The sequence below is a fragment of the Melanotaenia boesemani genome, chromosome 14 (assembly GCF_017639745.1).
Source record: "Melanotaenia boesemani isolate fMelBoe1 chromosome 14, fMelBoe1.pri, whole genome shotgun sequence".
Taxonomy (NCBI): Eukaryota; Metazoa; Chordata; class Actinopteri; order Atheriniformes; family Melanotaeniidae; genus Melanotaenia; species Melanotaenia boesemani.
In genome coordinates, this window is record NC_055695.1 from 14,118,942 (window position 1) to 14,137,077 (window position 18,136).

The window sequence follows — 18,136 nt, forward strand, 5'->3', positions numbered from 1 at the left end:
CACTTTGTTAAGCTGAACACACATGTACTGTGTGGCTAACACTAGCTGTATGCAATTAGTTTTTTGGCCCTTTGAAGTTTTACATACCTTAATATACAAACTGTTTTACCCACAGAGATGAGGGAAAATTTTTCTTGCAAACACACACCTAAAAAAAAAAAAAAAGCTTCCGCTTTACAATCATTGTATTGCACTCACAAAAAAGTCACACGTCAACAAGTTAATGCAAAGAACAAAAAGGCAAAAAAAACAAAACAAAAATAAACAAAAACAACAAAACAATCTGTACACAAATTCAAAACATTCAGTGCTTCAGTGTAACATGGAGAAATGTCCAAGCATTCACATTGTCTCTTTTTTTTACATTTGGCACATAGAAATAAAAACAGCACTCACACACGTCTTCATAATCTGACTCAAAAATGACAATCTCTAAAAACACAAGTGGTTACATCATTCTTCAAAAGTGTTTACATTCCAGTTGTTCATTATCTTTTAAGTCCTGGCACATCCAGTCCAGAGAATGCAGGGTAAACTATGACAGGAATGCAATGAGAGGAGAAACTAACAAAAAAAAGACAAATATGCATTCATCTAACTGGCTTTGCAGGTGTTTGAATCTTCATGGATATGTACAGTGAAGTGCAAATAAGGGGAAATAGTAACAGGCAGGGGAATCAAGTTCCATTAGGATTGTGCAGGCACTACTTTTTTAGGAGTGGGTGGCTTCTTGGTTTGCCACAGGTGGTTGTGGATGGTCACTGCATCCACACTGGCTGACATGGTCTTAGCTGGTATCTGACTGAACTGCTTCTTGTCTGAGTTGTACTTGTAGAGCCCGTCGATCATCTTGCGTGTGATGCTCTTTGGGCCGATTCCCGCAAGTTTGTTGATCTCTTCTGTTTCTGGGCAGTAAGTGTAGAGAGAGCGAAACTGGCAGCCGGCATCACGGAACAACACCAAAAAGTTGTTGGCCTCAGACTTTTCCATTTCCTGTAACAGACAAGGAAGTGGAACTCATTCAATATTAGTGTGATGTGTTTTAGGAATTTTGACTGGCCTTTCCTCTTTTGTGGGGCTTTCACCGTGAAGCACTACCACTTCTACTTTGAACTCTAATAGTTGCCTTTAAATGAACTTTTTTTGTGTGTCTTTATTTGAACCAAATTAAAAACAGAATTGAATAATTGAGACGTTTCAGTGATGCGCATCATCATCCTGGCCTCATCAGTGTCTGAACCCATACAGACAACACTTCATGCTGTTACCTCCAGGATCTTGTTCTTCTGCCCCTCATTGACCTTGCCCGCGAGGCAGCAGTGGGCCAGAGCATTTTGGATAATGTGCTTGTTAGATTTGGCACTGGGCTCCTTGTACAACTTCGGTCCTGAACAAAAAAAGAGCAGAGAACATCAGGAGTCGTCTGTTGCCATAGTAACCACTCCAGCTATGCCACAGAAAAGATACCAAACCCTATTTTTAATCTTTTGATAAATCATGTATGAAGACTTTAGTTTGACATCAGGGATGAAGAGAATAAAATTCTTGTGGATCACAAATGGTTATATAAACCCTTGATAATTAATTAGAATTGATTTCAGTCTAGAAAATGTGCATATGAAAGCAATACAAATATAGCAGGTTAAAAATTTGCATGGAAAAACTATGTTACAGAAGATGTGCATCAAGCTGACCCACCTGTATACTCTGTGTTGGATGTGACAGATGAAGTGGTGGATCCATTTTCCCAGTCCTTTTCTCCATTCTTGCTGCTCGAGCGACTTGGGGACAGGAAGCCATCTGCAGAGTCCGGCCTATTGCACACACACATGCACATTTAGCTCATCTGTCTGTGTACCAATTCTGAACACTCACCAAGGTACACTGCAGACAGGGCAGGGCTAATATCCAATGTGGTGATCAAAAGCTTGGACTTGGTTTGACATTTTTATAGAAATCACTAAAGCAGTAAAGCTTGCAAGCACAGCCAAAGGATGCAGTGCGGTGTGTTTAAGGTCAAAAAAAGAGGTCAATCAAATAGTGCAGCAGTTGGCATTTACTTGCTCTTTCATTCTGAGACTAGATGTGCTTTTTGTTTCCTGTGCACACAGGCAGTTCAAATAAAAATAAATTCTACTTATGCTACTGGAATATAATATTCTCAGTGTAATTATGTGAAAATTCTATTAGCAAGGCAGTAAGACAGCAAGAGCAAAATAAAACCATTCTTAGCTCAAATAAGGTAGTAATGATTTTTGTGAAACTAAATTACCCATATTATTAAGTCATGTTGGCTTTCTTTTTGCAATGAGACTTGAAACACTTATTTGGATTTGATATATTGTTACCCAGTGCAACAATAGTTGTTTTAAGTTCACTGTCTAAAACATTGATATAGCTGAAACCATCATACTTAGTAGGGACTTGATAAGATGGTTTTGCAGGGAGACTTCTACAGAAGTTGGATGGGTTTTGAACCTCAGTTCAAAGTTCACCTTATCTTTTATAAGTTATGAAAACAAAACAGCATGAGTGTAAACTGGGGAGGAATACACAGCAGATGATAGAGCAGAAAAAAAACACAAGTGTTTAAACACATGCAGCATCTCATTATGGAGTGCCTCACAGTTTACATGCTGTGAACATTTCCTCCCAAATATCAGAACTTGTGGAGCATTTCTGTAAAGTTTGCCTTGAGGTAACTCCTGTGAAGAGTAAGACCATGTTGGCAGTTTTTCATAAACTGACCTGGAGGCTTGTAAACTCTTATATACATGGAGGCTGTGAAGGGCTCAATAATGAGATACATCATTATGTATTCAGGGAACCGTGATTATTACCATGTTAATCAAGCATTCTGTGGTTGCTGTACTGTGTTGTGGTTGATGTAAGTGCAGCATTAAAGGAGTGCTTTGACATTAGTTGTGGATGTCTTTTCATATGGTGAGAAAATGTATTTAGCTTTTGCCTCAAGTGCTCACTCAATCCCCAGTAAAACCCACTTTGGGAAAAGGGTTTCAGTGAAGGATTGGGCTTGGGACAGTGAAAAGTGATTTAACTGGCAAGAGAAACTAACCTTCTCCTTCTCAATTTAGGAGAGCTCAGAAAGTAGAAGAGACTGCTGGAGGCTAAACTAGAGCTTCTGACATGTGAAACAGGAGGAAAAAAGAGAAGTAAAAATGGAAGATTGAAAGAGAACATGTAAGATCTGCAAGCTACGGTTATTCTCCCCAACCAATCTCCAGGTGTTTCTCATAAACTAAAATATCCAATTTTACATATACGGACCACAATTTCTGCTCTGTGTTGTTCATTGTTTATTTACTCTTCATATGCATCCTCTGAATGGCAGGTCTTTCTATTGTGTTTTGGATGTTTCACCAGCACTTACATACTTGTAGAAGCATCTCACCTTGGTGCTCTCTTTTCAGAGTGAACACTGTCGCTGTCACACAGGTTGAGGGAAGCGAGGGACAAGCTGGAGACTGAAAAGACACGTTCCCGTGAACCTGCTTGTGGGACATCAAAATGTGGCACAACATGTCACGATTACATACACACCACAAATGAATACAACACCCAACTGTCTACTCAGGTTTTTAGCCAGCTGTGTCACAGAGCAATGCAGCGTCAGTGCTAAGACTTAAATTATCTTTCACATCCATAAAAAATAAGAAAAATTTACAACACAACTAACATTATATGAAACATGCGGTTCTGAACCAGCACATAGTTACACTTTTGCTGCACTGCTCTTTAAGTATGTCAGTGTATTAAATTGTAAGCTCTGTGGTATTATTTTCAAACCGTTTTTAAGTATTGACAGTTAGATATACTCATCCTTCAAATAAGCTAAATAATTGTATATCTTTCACATTGATTAAGTATGCACTAAAACAGGAGCATGCTAAAACATGCTTTTGGTTGGCACAAACAAGAGCAGCAGCAGGACACCGATTTCACAGATGGGATAACCATGACCTCAGAGTTGTCTCCATGGTTACCTGTGGCAGCTCTGACAGGTGTTTTGGGGGAGTCCATGCTGTCACGATGGATAGACTTAGGTCGACCTCGCCTCTGCTTGGCCCCGCCAGCTGATCGAGGTTTGATGACTGTGTCCATGTCCTCCATCAGCTTCAGCTGCTTCCTTCTCAGGTACTCCTGCTTGATGAACTCTTTCCTGGCCTTGTCTTCCTCCTTCCTGATACGCTCCTCCTCTGCTTTCAGTCTGAACAGACATGGGGATGGCAGGAAAACCACAGAAGTAACATTAAATACTGGGCTGTATTTCTTGAATTTTGGGGAATATCGGTGATGTAATGATGCATTAAATAAAAACAGATTAAACAAGTTGGTCATCTAGTTTATCTGAGGTATTTAATTATCTGAAAACTGATAAATACACCACAGAAAAGTCGTTGTGAGACTCTCCTTTACAAAAAATTACAGATTTTCTATCACTTACTCATCTTTTGGGTTTTTGTCTGAGAGTGTGAATAAATCTGTGTTTAAAGATTTTGTGTTGGGATTTTTGAAATTGTAAGCATTTATAACCACTACTAAAAATGTTATATAACTAATCAAGACATTGATTAAAAAAGAACACTAAAAGTAAATTACAATCATTTTATTGAATATCTTCAAACTGAAAGGAACCACCAAACTGAAGGCCTGAAAAAGAGAAACTTGAGCGATTTAAAGGACTTTAATAAATAATCAAATGAAAAATTGATAAAAGTAAAGTTGGAGAATTTCCTTTTAAACCGAGATAGAAGCTGTGAATCTGCATACCTAGCTTCCTCTTTCTTTTGCTCCAGTTCAGCCTCCAGCTGCATCTTCTTCATCTGGCTCTCCTTCTCTCTCCTCATCCTCTTCTCCAGCAGTGCAGTCCTCTTCTGTGCCATATTCTCTTCTGCTTTCCCATCCTCCTGAAGATAAACATAGGAAGTTACCACAGAGTATGAAGTCACTGTTATTCTGAGCTCATGTATAATATATGTTGTTATTATTCTTGGAATATTTCTTGATGTGTACTAGATAAAACAGCTTTCTTGTAATATTAGTGCAGGAAACAAAAAAGGCTTGCAGTGATTGCAGAGCTGAGTTCTTAAGTTTTTATACACTTTAAATTTATTTAGACAATAAATTATTTCCTTTCCTTAAATAAGTTTAAAATAATGTATGTGTTAGTATCTCACTGTTATTTACTGAAACCTTAAAAAGACATCAGACCCATCATAAATATTCTATTATGCTATAATTGAACCGATATCTAATAAAAAGCTAAATTAGAATTTTCTTCTAATTTAAGTTCAGCCTGGTTTAATCTAGTTTTATTTCTCAACCCTCATAATTTAGTCAACCCCTCTAAAGCCTGACTTTAAAGCAGCTGTGCCTGAATTATTTACAACAGCCCCAGTTTTCTGACCTACATCGAAGACCAGACAGCAGCATAACAATCTTACACACCGTAGATGGGGCAGATGATACTGTCCTCATGTGGTACAGTTCAGCTTATGTGTTAGAGTTACTGTTGTACATTACACATCTGACATGGTACAAATGAATTTGTTGAGATAACTGGTAATAGAAATTAACTTTACCAATGCCTCAGATGTTCTTAATGTGAAATTACCTTGAAGAAGAAACCCCGACACAGCTTTTGTTCATCATCCATGCTTTCTATGTTACCCTGTTCCATCTCCAAATCATCATTATTTGCCAAATCCTCCACTGGCTTCACAACTGACAAAGGAACTTCAATTAAACTGCTTTTGGTCTGGCTGGAGAGTGTTGGCTTTGAAGGGATCTCTGTGGGCTTCACCATGATGGTCTCCACAACAGGGTGGGCCAGAACTTCAGGGACTGAAGACTTTATAGTCGGTTTGAGTTCTACAAATGACTTCTGGCTTTGGCCTTTCTGATCATCTGATTCCATGTCTGAGATCTTGAAATGGCTATGAGCCTCTGTTTCCTGGGTTTGGGCATTTACATCAACTTCAGTTTCTTCTGTTTTGCTTTGTGGTTTGGGGGAGCTGGGGGGTAAGTTGGCTACACATATACTGGCTAGCTCCCTCTCTGGAGACAAGAGTAAATCTGTCACCTTTTGTTTATCCTCGTCCACTGTGTCTGGATTGGCTGCTGGCTTCTCCCCCATGTAAATGAAGGCGCTTGCTAATGGCTGGCAAGGAGAAAATCGGCGTAACCGTGGGATGCTGTCTACGGACTGTGGAGCTGTGAGGACTCGATTGTAGGGGGCCAACTTAAGCTCACTGGGTCGAGCAGCGCGAGGATTACGTGAGTGGAAAGAGGCAGATTTACGTTTAATGCTGGTTGGAGAGCGATGGGTGGAGCGTGGTGACTCGGCGGGAGAAGAGGGTCCTGAGGATCGAGTAACAGCTCCAGCTCTAGTGTGTTTTTGTGGCGAGGGGTTTGTATGTGGAGGAGGGATGACCCATGCCTGCTGATGCTGTTGCTCCCTCATGGCCATGATCACTTCCTGCTGCTGAGCTAATCGTTGCATCTCAGTCTGGAGGAATGCTAAAGAATGGTTGAGCTTTTCTATGGAACGTGTGTACTCTGAGAGATCCACTTCAGTCAGCTGCGCATGGCTTTGTCCACTTTCCTCACCTGGACCTTTTGTCTTTTGACAACACGAGGCTGTGCTGCTTTGCTCTGCTCCATCAGGGCTGTCTGCCTTACTCCTCCCAAATTTAAAGACAGGACTTGTGCTTGCTGACTTTCCTTCTCCTTCAGTTTTCCCTCCTTCATCTCCACTAGCAGCCCCATCGCCTTTCCTCTTAACCACATTAAGGAATGCTGAGTGACCCATCTTCTGCCGATGCCTCGTAAAAGCAGCTTCCACTTTCTTCTTTTGTGCTTCAATGGCTTTCCGTTTCTCTTCAAGCCTCATCCTCAGGTGTACCATCTCTGTTGCCATGACTTGAGCGGGGTCATTAGGTGGAAGCTGGACAGGTGTAGGTGATGCCTGAACAGCAACAGGTGGTACTGTTTGTTGATGGATGGGACTGTGCTCAGGGGTAGGGGCCCAGGAGACTGATAGTGGAAGGCCAAATTCAGATCCCTCTGGAGTGGTCTTCAGGGAGCTGCTGCTGCCCCTGCCTGAGTCTGGGGCTGATGGGCTCAGCTTCCTCATCTTTTGCTCAGCAAAGCTGGTCATTTTCACTCCTGAGGGGGATTTGCTCTGACTGCTTGGACAGGGGCTTGGCGTGTCCACATCCAGCTCCATGTTCACAGAGCAGTCTTTCAAAGAGGAATCTTCATCTAGCATGTCCTCTGTTCGGATATGGATGCTAGTGTCAACTTCTGTGGTGTCTGCGGTGCTCAAAGGTCCTTTAGAGTCCAACTCTGACACCGGGTCCAAGCCACCTAGACCAGCTCCATGACCCTGACTGTGCAGAAAGAAACCGTTGTTGGTGCCCTCAACAGGTGGCCTACTCGGGCTGTGGATAATCTGAAGGGCTTCCTCCATGGAAGGAGTTGTGGCCATGACACTTCCATGTCCGTTGGGATATGCTCGCCTGATAGGCTCCATGCCTGCTAGGCCGTCTGGGCATCCTTCTTCCTCAATGCCAATACTCTGACCGTTCACTGGCTGGAAGGACAGATTGCGCTTTATTCCTCGGGGCATTTGGTGAACCTTGAAGCCAGAGCCGTCATCAGTGCTGACAGACCTGACCATACCACGGGTGGAGGAGAGTGTGGCAGGAGCAGAGTCCTCTTTGTCAAAGGGGATATCAAAAGACACTCCATAAGGCCCAGACCTTCACAGAAAAAGCAAAAACTGTAATTAAATCCGCAATTATTTTTACTGTGACAAACCTGCACGTTAATGATTATTTTGGGAAGCAGACAGGCAACATCAGAATTAGTTTACTTTAACATCTAAATAACCATCAACAGACAAATTACAAACCTTTTCTCTTTGGGCCATGTGCCAAGGTTGCCATCAACAAAAGACATTGAAGCTGATCTCTTAATTTCTCCTGAATGACACAAAAAAGAAAAGTAAGAAACATGTAATACTTCCACTTGACAGTACAATTTTAGTTGGTAAGAACATTATAATAACCTGAGTTTCGAGGCTGGGGTCGGAGGGGTAAACTAGAGGATGAGAGACAAAAAAAGACACATCATAATTTGAGTTTTCAAAAATTACATTATTTATTTTGTAAGAATTTCACACTAAATACTTGGTTTTACTAACCTTGGTCTTTCAGGACTCGGGGGTCTTTCCATGAAACTTCTCTTAGTTGCTTTGGAGATGGGAATGGCTGGCATATTCTTCAACAGTGATGAGGGCTCTGAAACAAAAGAGCCTGATAAATAAATACACCTACAAGTTACTTTATAGGATAACAAAATCTGTTATATTTTTGCAATTATTTCTTATTCATTACAAAATGAAACTGTTACTGTTGTCTCCATTATGAATGGGATTGTATTATGACTGTAAAACTTGCCTGTGCCTTCATTGTCAAGCATTTTTGGTTGTACAAAAGATGGCTTGACCACCTCAAACCACCAAAACAGCTCTGCCAGGAACACCAGGTAGTTATTCTGGAAAACACAATATTGACTTAAATTTACTCAATCAAATCTAAGACCCTTTAAAGAGACCTAATCTAAAACAAACAATTAATTGCACTGCTACTATTTCTCCAGCAGGTGTTGCTGTTGACTCCTACTGATTAGATGATGTGATGAAAATTCAAATTACTATTAAGCATCAATTTTCCAGTGTGCACTAATAATTAAATAAGCTCTGTTTCACACAGTGCTGTAAAAGTTCAAACGACAAGGGAGTTATTTACCGAGCCAGCGAGCTAACCTGGAGTAAGCATCATCATAAGTTTCCCACACAATGAATAAAAAAAAATCTCTCACTTACATAACAAAAACAGTATTTATTATTATTACCGCAGCTAATGGACGATTAAAGCAAAAACCTTGTAGAGGAGATAGAGGAGGGCTTTATTTTTATTTTATGGTTTCAGTCACCAGCATGAAACCTACCAGCTGACCAGAATTAAACTGGGTAAGAAATGTTGGTTTTTGACCTTCAGTGCAAAGTCCACATCTGGATCAGGTTGACAAACAGCAAGAGGTTAAAGTGCTGGAGGACAGTGCATTGAAAAAAAGGAACCAGTGTACAGACTAAAGCTTTATCGTTCAGATTCACGTCTCCATTTTGCCCACTGCTGTTTGCTATTTTACAACAAAAGAAAAATGTGTCATGTGTTGGATAACGGGGTCAAAAATATAAATACTACTGAAATATACACTAAATAATTTCTTTGGTACTTGTTTTCAATACTTTAAAATATATATTTTTATTGTTATTTGAGCTATCATGAGGGACATAAAGACTTAAATCAAGTAAACTTAAATCATCACGGTCTGGTTTCCACTTTGTCTAAAAATTCATCATCTGATTAATTGTTGTGCCAAACTGGGCATTTTTACTGTGAACACACCTCTCTTTTGGTGCACACGTGCACACATACAAATGCAAAGTGAGTGCTCTGAAGCAGGAACGACCTTGAGAGAACACACCCTCTCCGCCCTCAGTTCATGGTCCTCAAACAAAGACAGTGGTGGTGCATGGCTCAGTTCCAAAGATGCCTGATTCACCTCATCAGCAACATTTTGCTCTGCCAAGCGAATGGCAGCGCGCACACGTCATGCATACACCCCATAAGCCCCTAAACAGTAGGCAGAAGCCCCCCAGGAGGGGCAGAAGCAATTAACACCAGTGACACTGGTCTACCGCAGTTTTTACTGCAGCATTTTACAGTTTCTTTTTGTTCTTGGATGACTTCTCTTACATGCTAGAGTGCAGCCAGCTATCACAACGTGTAATAATGTGTGCAAAGCAGTAGATTACAATGTTATTAAAATGTTAAAAAAAATAATTATATATACTTTACATGTAAACTGAGCACTTATGAGAAAAAATAATGTTATTTTTAGACACTTGGGTCTTTGGTTAAGTAGCTCCTAATTGCAAGAATTACAAATAAATACCAAGTCAAACTGTTACCTTTAGGTGTGTTCAGCATTTGAAGGATTCTTCAATGATCATGATGAAAAGAAGAAAAAGAAAATGGGGAAAAGAATAAAGACACAAAGATGGAGAGATCTCCTCTTATCCATACTGCTCTGAGTGGTGAGAGAACCAAACCTTACTTGTTCTCCCTTCCATCTGTTCGCCTATCTACTACTGACACACCAGGTGTGAGGGTTAACGTTTAATACCACCCCTAAGCAGGCACGCACACTCACACAGATCCCTAAACAACCAACCACTGCACCATTGCCCCACCTATCTCCCCCCTGACTGGCTTTGCTACTGCGTGGATTGCCAGGTTTGTGGCATTGCCAGATTTGGCTGTTTAGAGATTTGAGTGAGTGACTTTCAGGGTAAAGACTGAAACCTGATTGGTGATTACAAGAAAAGAGCTCTGAGATGAGTGTGGTGGGGGGTTAATCCACTCTGCAGACATGCTCTCATGCTACACATGCACACACTCACACAATCATGGTGAAAATTTGAATGCACCAGCAATATGAAACGGATGAATCCATAATAAATGCACATAATAGGTTGCTAATGCAAACCCAAGAAATGATGTCATCCAGACCTGCAAGACACAAGGCCTAGCCACATACTGAGTGTTCAGAGGGCATTAATCACAACAATCACTGGGCCAGAAGGCTGAATTAAGGATCTAGGTCTAGCAGCTAGCCATTTCCTGCCAAGTTTATCAGGCTACCAGCAGACAAACCTGAGGTTATGTTATAGTTCTAAAAATGGCTTCATACAGACATTTGACAGAAAAAACAGTGCTCATTTGTCATATTGTCAGTGCATCAGACAGTATGATACTAACAATAACATGTATTATTTGACTTTACTTACATTACCTGCTGGTGATCTAGCCAAAGTGTCAACTAACTAAAGTAGGTCAGTTATAATACTGCGTGCTGCATTTTGGCAGATGAAACCTTGCAGTGAAAACTGCTATCCTTCATTAGTGTCATTCATAATAGCTAGTTTATAACCAAATGCCAGTCTATGAATTACAGTACATGTGAATTTCCTTCCTTAAGGAATACATCAGCATGTTTGCTATGAAGCTCCTGAAAAAAAAAGAAGCTGGTAAAAGTCCAGTGATGGTGAATTTAATTTCTCTTCCTTGGATCCACAGATGGTAATTTAGATGCTCTGTGAATTAATTAAACATAGAGCCAGTAAATGGGGGTGGGTTGATGTGATTTAATGGCCTGTGCCAATTAGGAAAGAGTGGCCCTGAGTAATGTATGTAATATATGGCTTTGGGGGTAGGGTTCTAAAAGCTAAAACATTGCCTTTTACTGAAGCATAATGAACATGATGTGTCTTCACCAAACAAGACTGAGGTGAAAGCATCCCTTTCCTCGGATGGCCTTTTGTGCAGTGATGTGTTCACATGGGACTGGTGTGTTTAGGTGGGCTGTGAAGATGTACGTTGTATGTTCACACTGTGAAGTCCCATGTTATGTTTCAGTTTTCTAGATTAGATTTTTTTAAATGACTGATGGCATCTCTTAAATGGTCCCACCTACAGGAACTAAGAGTAAAAAAAAGAATAAAATATTACACCACTGTCAACCATTTGAAGTACAGACTTCAGTCTGTTTTGGCTCCAATCAGTAACTTGTTCATTATTCAATGCTCATTTATAATAATTCATTTATGTTTCTTTGAGTTACCAGCTTCTTGAAGTTTGTGATTCAGCTGCATTCAGTCAATGGTGAGGGACAAAGAAGTTTAATTTTTTTTTTGTTCTTTTTTATGGGCCCCAAATATAAATAATGCAATAATATAAACAGGAAGGAATATTTTCTAAGGCATCTCATGAGTCATTTTGTTATTTTCTTCCTGGACAAGATATTTTTTGGATAAGTGGTCACAAAAAGTTTTAGTTAAAATGTCATATTTAAAAATGGGAAGATTTAATGGCAAGGTAAAAGAAAAAGAAAAAGTGGGGAAAAAGCAATTAATCAATAATTTAAACATCTATAATTCAAAGATGTGTTTTTATATTTTTTGTTCATAATAACTAATCACACTTTTATTATCACATCTGACCAGAGATCAATGCACAGATACAGAATTTTTTTTACCTTCCAACTACATTATCTGGTTGTTCTAGTCTGGTTTTAAAAGCTTCACCTTGTATGATTTTATTTCTAGTGTCATGTAAACATGCTGTATGTTAGTGGGTACTTTTAAAAGGGCAAGATGCTGCTGAAACTCAGTTGTTTCACACTGTTATCATCCCCACACCAACACCTCTCTCACGTCCCCCTCTCCTCTAATGTCTTGGCTCACTCTCAATAATAAAGTCTCCATTAGTGTGGCGGCCACAGCGAACAGCCTCTGAAGATGTGCCTGCCTTGTATCTGGGTCAAGGTTAGAGTCTGACGGATTCTGTATGCAGTTCTGGTTGTGCTGTGCTGCTTCTCTCCTTCTTTCTGGCAATAACTCTGCCCTGCTGGGACAGTTTTATCACTCCAGAAATCAGTGTCAGCAAAACACGGCTGCTGGCTGGTTCAGGCGACTCAATATATATATTTTTTTCACCCATTGTGCATACACTTTTGGCTGCTTGAGATTCTGTAGTTTGGTGCAAAATGAGACTACACTACTGGCTGGTACATTTTGGTATTACAAGGTAAGTTCATCACATGTTTTCAAGCATCCAACTGCAAGTAACTATAATGATTACTTCTTTTATAATCATGTTAATTTCAAAGGATGCTTGCTAAGGTAATTTAGTCAACTCTGTGAAACAGCTCACAATGTGGCAACAACTGCACTGAAAGCATAATCTTTTTTAAAGATGTCTGACATGTTCAGCTGGTTTAGACTGAGGTTTGTCCTGTCAGTGACCTGCATTCTGTCTGTGCTGAGAACAACAATCCTGCAAACGAGGACATGCTAAAGTGACAGTTAAGGCAAATCCAGACTCCAGACACTTACTTAGTCTTTATGCAGTACTCAGGCAAAACACACTCATCAACTCAAAAGGAACAACGTATGCAGCAGGGAAGAAAAGCTGTATGAAACCCCCAGACAAAACAGAATGATTATAGACCTGCACATGTCTGTAAATGTAGGACAAGTTCCCAAAAAAGCACAGTAGAAGTATATATATATATATATAAAAACAGACAAGTTATGCTTAACTTGAAACAATATTTTCTTTCTCCATCTCTGTATATTATATCAAAAATTAATAGAGCTTCTTCATGGATTTTTGGCCATTCTCAAGTGGCCAATATATGTTTTTACTGATGAAGAAAGGAAAAGGGCAGAGAGGATGCTTAATGTAAAAAACAGGAGCTGTTTCTGGAACAGATGCACTCCTGCAGCAACACATACTGTATATAAAAAAATGCACAAATTACAAAAACACAGCAGCATGTGATAGAACTAAAGTAAATGCACACTGAGCTGTGAGAAGGAGAAAAAGAATCTGTTAAAAAAGGAGAAAAGCATATAAAGAAACTGCAGGGGAAGAGAAAAATGATTTATTTTATAAATCCCTGAGAGCCAAAAGGAAACAAAAAAAAAAACAAAGCAAAAAAGACAGGATAAAGTAGAAAGGAATAAAGAGTTAAATTAAGTAACAAAAGAATGGGGAAGAAATTACAGAAAAAAAAAGACATAAAAAAGCATGGAAGGAAAGAGCGAAGAAACACATGTACACACTGGGAAAGCAGGCCATGTGCCGCTCTCCAAGCTTGTGGTTGGTGAAGACAGTTTGGATTGAGACGTTTTTCCACAGCGTGACTCACTGCACTGGCCTTTAGCCCGACTCATTTCTCTTCTCTTTTTTCACTTTCCTGACCGGATCCTGCCACACTATTTAGTTTTCTCATGTGTTTTGTTGAAAAACTTAAAATAAATTAACAGTGTTTTTGGAAATAATCGTCATCACAACTTTGTGATTTTGTGCCAGCTAAAAAAGTAGTTCTTTACTGTACAGCCTGCCAGCTTAGACAATTTATTTTCAGTGTTAAACACTAAAAGAGAAGAAGAAACAACCATCAAAACCAAATAAACTCTCGCTGATATCTTTCCATCAGATCTGAGCCATACCTTAATGGTGGAGGAGGCGTAGAGCATGTCCTCAAGGGTGAAGTGGCAGCAGTTGTTAAGGTTGTCTTTGCAGAAGTCCTGAATGAGCTGCAGGTTGTACAGTCGATCAGCCAGAGTCATGTTCTCCTTCAGAAAAATGTCTAGGAGTGCAGAAAGAGTCATCAGGTGTCAGGGTGAGCTTGATGAGAGATGATTTAAACAGCCACTTCAGTGGTTTTGTGCTGCTGGTGATCTGCTCTGGGTAAACTTTGTAAAATCTGTCTTTTCATTAGTGGCTGAGGTTTTAAAAGTGCAAAGTTTAGTGAAAGTCTGAACCATCATGAGAGCTGTCTAATTTAATCAATTAATGGATAGAACTGTGAGGTGATATATTCAAGTGTAAACAAAGTTGATTGATTAATCATTTATCTCCATGATATTCTATGAGTTAGGCAAATAAATTGTGTAAACAGGTAACTGAAGTATCTGATTATTTACATGCTTAATCAATGATCTGATGCAATTATGTTGGACCTATTGTTTGTGACTGACCTTTGATCAACTGAATGAACTGTTAAGAGAGGACGAGGGAAGTTGCTGAAATGTTCACTAACACTGTAAATGTTTTATTAATCTCACAAAATAATGAAATGAAAACAGTTGTCCTGGTTTGGAAAAGAGCAGAGTCAACCTGCGGAGCAAAGGAAGCTGTGAATTTTAACAGCTCAAGAGACACAATAAGATATTTTTCTGGTATAAAGAATATTTAATCCTTACTGACCAATCCACTGACACATCATTTTTGTTTCCTTACCATCCAGTGATAGCAGCTGAGGGCAGTAGAAGTGCAGCAGTGCACCCAGGGCCGAGCCGTCTGTGCTGTCTTTCAGCAGGTTGTCCACTGGGGGGATGCAGGGCGCCAGCTGGGTTGAGGCCTGCTCTTTCCTGTAGCGAGCCTGCATGACATAAAACAGTATAAACCAAACTGGACTGTGCAGCATCGGCCTGCTTACATCTCTACTAGCTGTTGGGTCAGATTTGTCCTTTTGTTTCTTTTTTCATTCATTAAACATGGCTGAAAATTAGCTGTGAGACAGCTGTGCTTTAACTGGATCTTTAAAGCTTCAGAACACAGCATGGTTCATTACATTTACTCATGAACAGAGGTAATCAGACTGTTCTGGGGCCTTGCAGCTTTAGTAATAAAACGTTTGAACTGCAGAGAAGAGGACTTCATAGGAGGGCCATGAGGGATACCAGCTGTTATGAGAGTGAACAGTCCGATTAATTTTTCTGGATGCAATGATTTGATCTTAATTATTCAGTCTTTGTAATATAAATACCAAAATAATCCATCTCTGAACATTGTATCACTCAGAAGGGGTTCAGTAAATGTTGGCTTCTAAAATATTTCAGGCTAGTTGCTCCTAGTCATCCTTTCCTGTTCCGTTTTCATTTTCAAGCAATCTCCAAGGACCGCTACAGTGATTCCCCAAGGTTGTCTAACCACACTGACAAGAACAGTCGCATTAGCAAATGAAAATCTAAGACAAACATCCTCCATGCCTATAAGGGTTTAGTCAACCTAGCATTATATACAGGCACTTGGTAAAGAAAAATTAAAGACATCTGTGTCATTCACTTTCTGGATATGAAACCACATAAATACACAGGACAAAAATATTTATTAATCAAAACAGAAGTTCAGGGAGAGTAGCTGTCAAAGGCTGACAACACACATGCTAAAATGTTTGCAGCAATCAAAAACAGACAAAAGGACAATGGAGGGAGATGATCATTATGAACACAGATGAAGGAGCGCAGCTCTGATTAGTTGACTTACAGGCACAAGCTTCATGTACCACTTGGTTGGAGACTGCAGCAGCACAGCAAAGGAAAAAGAAAACCACAAACAAATACCTGTTAGTGAGATTAGTTTGTAAGGCGATTAGTATTACAAAGAAAGACATGACAACTGTGATACCAATAGTGGAAAAACAGTATACTTATGAGTGTGTGTGAAAGAGATCCCACTCATGTCAAATAACCCTGAAATTGCATCTACTTTAATGTGGTGATCATTTTCGGGTGTTTGAATTACGTTTGTGTTAATTGCTGATCTGCAGAATGAGAGTGAACCTGTAGTCAGGCCAAATTAGATCTACTAAAGGCAATCATGGCCAGACGTTTTCAAAGATGACACTACACCTAAAACATTTCTTCATGTGGACACAGCAAAACAAATGTAATATTTCAGATTCTTTTTGTAAAAAAGCACAAGTGTAACAAATGTGTTAAAATGGCAGTTTTAGCCGAGACTGGATGTGACATAAGTGATAGATGAATACAGGAGAAATATAGTTTCAGCATGGTATTATTATCACTTTGCAAGAAATCTGTTTTTGTGTTAATTCACAGGTCGACAAGAAATGAGTCATGGATGGAAATGATTTTTAAATAATCCCAAATCAGCTGCAAATCAGAACAAAGCACAAGAGAAAAATCTTTTCACCTGTTCATGTCTGATTTTGTCAAAGTACCCACAAGATTCAAAGATTCAAGATTCAAAGCACATTTGCACAATAAGGTAACAACTTTCCCTGAACAATGAAATTCTTACTTTGCAGTCCACACTGAATGTCATAAAAATATTTTAAATAAAAAAAAAAAAAACTAGATAAAAGATAAAGATAAAGATAGAGATAAAAAAAAACTCTGAGTAAGTAAAGTAATCTATGCCACATTCAACAATGAATGATTAACCGTGCAAAAACTGTCACAAGGTAAACTGTAAGATGCATGTGCAATATCGATTATACAAAAGCCCCGCAATTCTCATATGACCTTCTAACCTTGCACTTGATGTATTAAACTTCAAAGGGATCTCTTTGGCAGCTTCTAGGTCGAGGCAAATAAATCTGGTCACACGACTGCCACACTTTACACTAGTTTTTACACTATCTCATGGCTTTTCTTTCTATTCTCCTTTCTTGCAACCACATGTAACAGAACGCTGTTATAGTTTTTACACACACACACACACACACACACACACACACACACACACACACACACACACACACACACACACACACACACACACACACACACACACACACACAAACACACACACCAGCCACTTTATTGGGTACAGGCTGGTTGGAGTATTTTGAAACCTGCTGATTTACAGGATTTTCTTGTTGATGTCAGGGGTCAGAGGAGAATAGACAGACTGGTTGGAAATGACATAAAATCAACAGTAACTCAATAACCATTCAATAAAAAAGGTATGCAGAGTGTCATCTCTGAACCCACAGCAGATCCAGCCTTAAAGGATTGATCTAAAGGATGGGCTAAAGCAGCAAAAGACCACACTTGCTGCCACTCCTGTGAGCTAAGAACAGGAAACTCAGGCCACAATTTACAGAATTACAGCTGCAGAATTCAGATGGTTGGGCCAGAATTTGACTTAAACAGCATGAAAGAATGGATCCATCCTGTCTTGTATCAACAGTTCAGGGTGCTAGTGGTGGTATAATGGTGCGGGATATTTTCTGGCACATTTTTGGCCCCTTATTGCCAATCGAGTACCATATAAATGCCAGAATCTTCCTGAGTATTGTTGTCTGATCATGTCCACCCCTTTATGACAACAGTGTATCCATCTTCTGATGCTTCCAGCAGGATAATGCACCAAGTCACAAAGCTCAAATCATCTAGAACTGGTTTCTTGAACATGACAATAAGTTCACTGTACTCCGATGGCCTCCACAGTCACCAGATCTCAATCAATCAATTTTGGGTGCGGTGAAATGCAAGATTCATATTATGGCTGCCAAATCTGCTGCTACTGAATGATGCTATCATGTCAAAATGGACCAGAATCTCAGAGGAATGTTTCCACCGCCATGCTGAATCTGTGCCACAAAGAACTGAGGCAGTTCTGAAGGCAAAAAGGGGGTCCAGCCTGATAATATCAGATTGTAC

At 39.7% G+C, this 18,136-nt stretch overlaps 1 protein-coding gene across 14 annotated transcripts in view; it reads right to left on the minus strand.

Moving 5' to 3' along the window:
- Positions 1–278: 278 nt before the first annotated feature.
- camsap2a (calmodulin regulated spectrin-associated protein family, member 2a) overlaps positions 279–18,136 on the minus strand; it is a 38,419-nt gene continuing 20,561 nt past the window's right edge. The window contains exons 5-18 of one of the 14 annotated variants that reach the window (XM_042006123.1): positions 15,993–16,025; positions 14,964–15,105; positions 14,171–14,310; positions 8,490–8,580; positions 8,228–8,324; positions 8,093–8,124; positions 7,937–8,006; positions 5,636–7,784; positions 4,792–4,928; positions 4,005–4,228; positions 3,413–3,509; positions 1,699–1,814; positions 1,269–1,387; positions 279–993 (exon numbers count right to left, since the gene is read on the minus strand). In XM_042006123.1, coding sequence (XP_041862057.1) covers positions 688–993; positions 1,269–1,387; positions 1,699–1,814; positions 3,413–3,509; positions 4,005–4,228; positions 4,792–4,928; positions 5,636–7,784; positions 7,937–8,006; positions 8,093–8,124; positions 8,228–8,324; positions 8,490–8,580; positions 14,171–14,310; positions 14,964–15,105; positions 15,993–16,025 — 3,753 coding nt within the window. In that variant the 3' untranslated portion in view covers positions 279–687. Of the gene's footprint in view, positions 994–1,268; positions 1,388–1,698; positions 1,815–3,412; positions 3,513–4,004; positions 4,229–4,791; positions 4,929–5,635; positions 7,785–7,936; positions 8,007–8,092; positions 8,125–8,227; positions 8,325–8,483; positions 8,581–14,170; positions 14,311–14,701; positions 15,106–15,992; positions 16,026–18,136 lie in introns of those variants that run through there. The other 13 variants (XM_042006120.1, XM_042006125.1, XM_042006119.1 and 10 more) reach the window with 13 other exon arrangements.